The sequence below is a fragment of the Clytia hemisphaerica genome, unplaced genomic scaffold, assembly GCF_902728285.1.
Source record: "Clytia hemisphaerica strain Z4C2 unplaced genomic scaffold, Clytia hemisphaerica genome assembly, whole genome shotgun sequence".
Classification (NCBI taxonomy): Eukaryota; Metazoa; Cnidaria; class Hydrozoa; order Leptothecata; family Clytiidae; genus Clytia; species Clytia hemisphaerica.
This window is the reverse complement of record NW_027104218.1, coordinates 1023003-1029950: the sequence shown is the minus strand read 5'-3', so window position 1 is coordinate 1029950 and position 6948 is coordinate 1023003. Positions and strand designations below refer to the sequence as shown.

General features: G+C 35.8%; 1 protein-coding gene across 1 annotated transcript; it reads right to left on the bottom strand.

Annotated features, from left to right (window-relative positions):
- Nucleotides 1-4968: 4968 nt before the first annotated feature.
- Nucleotides 4969-6948, bottom strand: LOC136815820 (piggyBac transposable element-derived protein 4-like). The gene is made up of 2 exons (XM_067072272.1): nt 6823-6948; nt 4969-6654 (listed from the first exon to the last, which is right to left on the bottom strand). The coding sequence occupies exons 1-2, from the start codon at nt 6946-6948 to the stop codon at nt 4969-4971; spliced, it is 1812 nt and encodes a 603-aa protein (XP_066928373.1).

The following is a 6948-nucleotide window of genomic DNA, read 5'->3' as shown; positions in this document are numbered from 1 at the left end:
TTCACATCTCTCAAACCGGTGAAATTGCATATTTCAGTCACGTGACTCTGGTAGGAAATCCTTCCAAAGATGAGCTTCACTTTTTGATAAAAGCCGCAAATCTAGCCCTTCGGGCTTTACAGATATCTGTGGACATTCCACATTCTTTGCGGGAATAGGGCATTGTCACTGACCCATGTGTTCTCAAATGGGGCTAGACCCGGGGGGGGTACTTAGGCAAAATGAGTGCCGGGTATGTGCGAGCCATAAGGGTACCTTTTCTCATTCCTCAAAAGTCTCTCAAAGGGGTACAAATTCAAAGGTTAGTCTCTGAAAGGGTCCCAAAATCACAAAAATCAAAAATTTCTCTCTCAAAGGGTCACGATTTCCAGAATTTTGACCAAAATTTGGTGAAAATCAAACCAAAATTTGGAAAAAATAGACCAAAATTTAGGAAAAAGTCTCTCAAAGGGTCCCAAAATCACCAAAATTTTGTCTCTCAAAGGGTCGATTTTCGATTTTCGGCTCGGACATACCCGTCACCTCGCAAACCTAGTACCCCCCTCCCCCCCCCCAAGTGCGTTTAAAATGTGGAAAACTTTTGGTTGTGAGTTTGGACATTTTCTTGCACATGCGTTTTTTAAAACGTGGAAACTTTTGCTGTGAATTTGGACATTTTCTTCCACGTGCATTTTTAACGTGGAAAACTTTTGGTTGTGAATTTGGATATTTTCTTCCACGTGCGTTTAAAACGTGGAAATTTTTGCTGTAAATTTGGATATTTTCTTTCACATGCTTTTAAAACGTGGAAGTTTTTGCTGTGAAATTGGACATTTTTTCCCCGTGCGTTTAAAATGTGGAAAATGTTTGTCGTTAACTTGACATTTTCTTCCACATGCATTTAAAAAATGTAGAAAAATTTTTTAGCACCAATGCTATATCGTATCGTCTCTTTACCATCTGTGAATGCCGAGGACGAAGAACGAGTTTTTCATCCGTTGAAGAAATTAGCCGTGATTGCGTCAAATCATCATCCTGACAATGTTCTTCTGAACTTGTTCATCAGGTATCATGTCAGAGGTGATTTCCATGCAGAGGTGACCTATGGTGAAAACATTGAGCATGAAAAATACGTCAGCACAAACAAAGATATGCTACCGTCTTTCAAAGGTTCCCTGGTTTCATTTGAAGTGATCGAGTCAATGCCATGGACATATCAATTACACCTTGAAGGAATTGCTGATTTTTTACTTAATGAAAACTCATGGTCGGAAACTAAGAGGGGGATCTTTTTTCACGATCTAGACGTGAATTTGTTCAAAGAAAAGGAAATTCATCATTTCAGGTATCGAGATAATTGAACTTTTTTTACGGACGGTTTTAGAAAGGCTACTCTCGGTTACCTAATAAAAGTCCCTCCCCCGCTATTTCATTATTAAAGAAATTTCCAATGGGGACATTTTCATTCCAACCTCCCGCTCTTTTTTATTTTTGGCATTTCTTCCATTTAGCAAAATACGAGACACGATCATTTTTTAACAATACTACACAGCTTCTAAATTAAAACGTTTTTTTTTTTGCTTAATATAGACAAAAGCATGTAGTTCCTTCTATTTTTATTCTACTTTTATTGAAATTTTCCACCCCCTGTTCTGTTCAAGATTTTAATGAGATGCCTTTCCAAGTATAATTTTTGTATAGATTATATTGCAAAAACAAAAAAACAAAAACAAGAAACGGGTCATATTGTTCTTTTTTCTCCAGATCTTTCACAGTGAGCGAAGAAAGACAGTATGTTAAAGATTGTTGGGAGAAGTTAAAGATGCAGCGACAGGATCGAATCCCTGCGTTCGCCATTATAGATGAAGAAGGGGAAAAGACACTGCTTCACAGTTTAGGACGAAAGAACCCACATAAAGAGGCAAGTTTGATTTGTTTAGGAGGCAACCATTTCAGTAAAAACTAAGTCAAAAATACAAGCTTGATTGATTCAAAACAACTTTAAAAGTCCATTCGATTTAAATGTGCACTTAATCTTTTTTGCTGGCCATTTTTCAACAAATGCTCCAATCCTAACATATCATATACCATTGGAAAGATAATAAAGAACACTATAATTTTTGCGGAAAATAATTCAAATAATTTTATAAAGTGATGATAAAAATTAAATTCAATGACAAAATTGTCATTTCAGATTCCTCTAACATCTACACCAAACAAATCAAGCAAAAAAACAAACAAGAAAGGGTAAATAAAAAATACATTTCTGATTATTACATTATACAAGCAAGCACGTTTTTGATATTATTAGAACAGACTAAAAAGATATTTCAAATTTGATAGTTTGCCTAAAAAATAGCACTGTTTTCCTTATCATTTTTTGTCAGGTCATGAAAATCAAATCGAAATAAGCATGGAACAATCCCACATAAATGGAAGTGAAATTCAAGACAGTATGGACATTGACTCAGGATTGAAAGATCGTATGAAGATTACAAACAAAAAGTTCCTGTTTTCCCTTTCTATCCAATATCAATGTAGAAAGTAGTACAAGCTTTGAATTTTAAAGAATTTCACTCTACTGAAATTTTTTTGTAATTGGGTATAATTATTATCTATAAAAATTATTTTAAGGATTAACACTAGATTCATTCAGACAAGGAATGGCTGGCATGGGGATCAAGAACACCTCAATTATAACATGCGAAGGTAAATATTTACCTTTTCCCCTTACATTTGCTGTGTACCAACTGTATCCTTGTCTGTCCAGATAATTACACCTAAAAATAATAGCAATAATGTGATACTTATTTTTCCTTAGATGAACAAATCGGTGCTGCTGAACAAATCAAATGTACTGAGTTGGATGTAGTCTGCAAATGTTGCCTGAAAGCAGTTTGTACCGAACAAAGTAGCTAAGCAGAGCTAAAAGTTTTTCAATTGTAAAGCCCGAAAATTCAAGAGCCTGTTTTGGTCCCAAAACGAATTCTGCTTTAGATTTTATGTGAATTTGACAAAGAAAAAAATTTCCAATTTTACCTGTTTTAGCTGGGTCCTCAAAGTCACACAATGCTGAAACTGTAGATCGTCCCACCCATACAAACACGCCTGCAGGAAAAGACGAAAAAAGGTAGGTTAATTTTTTGAGACACTGGTTGTTTCACTATCATCTAAATTAAAAAAATTCCAATAAAAATTTGAAACAACATATTGATAATGAGACGGTCATCATTTTTTAGATGAACCTGAAGTTTACTTGGTGAGAAGAGAAACAAAAACAAAAACAGGACAAGCATTAAGATTGGAATTTCCTAAATTGGAGAAAACAATTATAAGTTACGAAGAACTAGGAAGAAGTTTGGATTTGAAAAAACAATGATATTTACAAAAAAGATCTTCAGAACGTAGCAGCACAGTGGGAGGTACGAATTGTTGTTAAGCTTGGCGAGGCAAAGAAAAGCTTAAGAAAATTTGAACAGAGGACCATCGAGACGTACACACCAAATTTGAACAATGAGTATGTGAAATTAGAAAATAATGTTAAGGCTCTAATGGCACTAAAGAGACATTTTTCTAAACAAATCAATTTTAAAACTATCAATTAGTTTTGTATTTATATGTCCAAATGAGTTACTATAAATGATTATGTATATTTGAGATATTTAAATATTTACTTTAATCTAGAAATTCACTTTTAGTTTACTATTAGGTGACAAAATAAACGGTCCCCCCCGCTTGTTAATTTTACGAAAATTTGCCAACCCCCCCGAAATTTTCCCCCCGGACCTTATTAGGACCCCCCCCGTTTATTAATTTTAAAGATATTTTCAGTGTCTAAAAGAAGTCCCCTTATTTGCTCCAAAAGCCTGATTTTAGCCTATATTTACCTTATTTTGGGGTTTTCATAAGTACAATTTCCAACCCCCCCGGCAATTAGGTACCCCCCGTTTATTGAAATTTCAAAAATTTTCCAACCCCCCCCCCCCCCCCCCTTTATTCCAACCCCCCCCCCCGTTTATTTGGCACCTAAGAGTACTAGATTGGTATTTTCACTATGAGGGACTTTAAATACAAAATTCAGCAAAATTCTTCAAACAATTTTCAAGTTCAAGGTCACCTTGGTGGCTAGAACAAGCATGGCCCTTTCAATGGCTAGCTCAGTTTTTTTCTTCATGTACTTCAAGTATAACTTTCCTTGATTATTCATTTGTTTCTTACATAAATCATGATGTACATATTAGAATTTCAATATTTACTTTTAGTTTTATAATTTCATACTTTGTTTTGTGTCATTTATTTTTACTTTTAAAATAGTTTAATATTGGTTGCATTTTACTTTGAAGTGAGACTTTGAGATACAAAATTCCACAAAAATTCTTTCAGCTATTTTTCAAGTTCAAGGTCACCTTGGTGGCTAGAACAAGCATGGCCATTTCAATGGCTAGCTCAGTTTTTTTCTTCATGTACTTCAATGGAAAATTGTTCTCCTGGGAATTTCTGAAAGTTTGCAAAAAATTTCATGAAGATAGCCCTTTTAGATCTGAAGATATCGAGAAAAATTGTGTCAACTATTGTTACAAGGAAAATAATTTTGTGAAATACTAATATATGGAAAAATATACCCTTCCACTTAATCCTTTATAACTCTAGTTAGAATCATCTTTAGAAGCTCAATGACCCCTCAAATGAAAGCTTATACCTTGGAGAAAAATATTGTCAAAAAAAATTCTGAAATCAATAATGGCGGAAAACCGCAGAATTTTCATGAAAAAATCGATTTTTTTCACTTTAGAAGCTCCTTGTTTCTAAAGTTTTGGTTTCCAAATAAATACTTCACTTAGAAAATTGTTCTCCTGGGAATTTCTGAAAATTTGCAAAAAAATTCATGAAGATAGCCCTTTTAGATCTAAAGATATTGAGAAAAAGTTATCGGCTACATTTCAAAACACAAGAAAACAAATGAATTTACTGCTGCAACTCTGTCAAATATTATTCATGTTTCATTGAGTTATGCCATATATCAAAACAATTATTCTCATCACTAACATGTAAATGAACATTGCATTGTGGTGCGGTGCACTTGGTACGCACTTTGTATTCTACATGCAAGCGCTTGAAGCATACAGCACAATTCCGCTTAGTGCTAACTTGACTTGAAACGTGCACGGTGTTAAATCGTCCATCAGGTGCAGGCCGGAAACTTTTGTAGGTAGGAGGGTTGTCATATTCATTGAGGTTGGCCAGTTGACGAATAACTGCTTGCCTGAAATCAAGTAACGCGTAGGAATTGGAGCGTGCCAGTGACTCATTTCCTGGATTCATAGAGCGATGCTTTTGAAATAGAATAAAGCCGTTGACGACAGAAATATCAACCATATGGAAAAATAAGGTCTTCCACCATCTGATACATTTGCGCAGAAGATTGTATTTTGCCAAATGCTGGTCGGATTTGTCAACACAATTCATAAATTGGTTGTAGTTATGGACACATTCTGGTTGTTTGACGGCAACTTTTGAGAATTTCCCATCATTTTTCACCTTTCTTTCAACTTCAACGTACTTATCAGCGCGGTCGATGGAGCTGACCATTGTTACCACTTTGTTATCCTTCCATTGTACGTTGACGACTTTCCCATTTCTCGCCCATCTCATATCCCCTCTTTCTTTCGCTTTGGCCCAGAACTTGCCACCTTTCATGGAGTCAGGGAAACCTTTTCGACTTTCGACAGTAGTGCCACATGATGGGATGCCTTTTGTGAACAGATCTTCAACAAGAATGCTTGAGGTGTAGAAGTTATCAAAGTACAGATGATAACCTTGAAGGAAAAGTGGCTTAGATAAATTCATTACAACACCATATCCAAGTCCATGAATTGGGTCAGTAACACCATCACCTGCTCCTGTGTAGACAATAAAACCCCATGTGTACCCAGTTGCGCTGTCTGCTATAACCCATAACTTTATACCAAACTTGGGGGGTTTATTTTTGAGGTATTGCCTAATTCCTGAGCGGTGCTTGGACTTCACTAGTCTTTCATCAATTGCTAGATTTTGCTGCGGCTGATAAAGCGATTTACATCGGTTTCGAAAATGATTGATGAAAGGTCTTACTTTCTTTAGCTTGTCGTCTTTCTCTTCTTCACTAGGATCAACAACGTGTAAAACAGACAAGAGTGCTTTGAATCTATCCCTTGACATTATTGCCCTTGCCCATAACCCATGAAATAAAGATTTGGTGCTCCAGTATAAGTTATTTTGAGGAAGTCTAACTATACCCATGTAGAGAATCAAGGCGATGAATTTTTTCATTTCTGCAGCGTTTGTTTCTTTCCATGAACCGTCAACCTTGGCGAAAGACTTTTTCTTTTCGATGTTCAGCCATGCGTAAGTATTTGTATGAGTTACAACGGTGTTGATAATGTCATCTGTTAAATATAATTGGAAAAAATCTAGTTCTTCACAACCACCCAAGATTGGTACATCAATATGAAATCCCGGCTCTCGATGGGAATTGAATTCTGGTAAAGTGTTAGGAGTATCTGGATCGTCATAACTTTTTTCTACGCCATCTGACTCATTAGATTGATTATCACCATCAGTCTTTTTTGGGGCAGTCTTTTTTGGGGCAGTCTTTTTTGGGGCAGCTTTTTTGGGGGCATCTTTTTTCAGAGCAGTCTTTTTGACCGATGTTTATATTTTTGAAGTATCTTTCGCAGCAGACTCTTTTACAACTGGGGGGGTTACCTTAGTTTCCCTTTTGCGGATGTCTCTTTTAGCAGCTTTTTGTTTTCCTCTGTAATTAGATATGTGTTCTAACACACTTTCATCATCAATAAACATTACTTCAGCTCTTTCAGAAGAACAGGGTTCATTATCTGATAGCGATGTTTCATCAGCATCCTTTGGCGATGACGGTACAATGCGTTCAATACGATGATTGTTGTTTTCAGTTGCTGTTGGGTTTTCCAT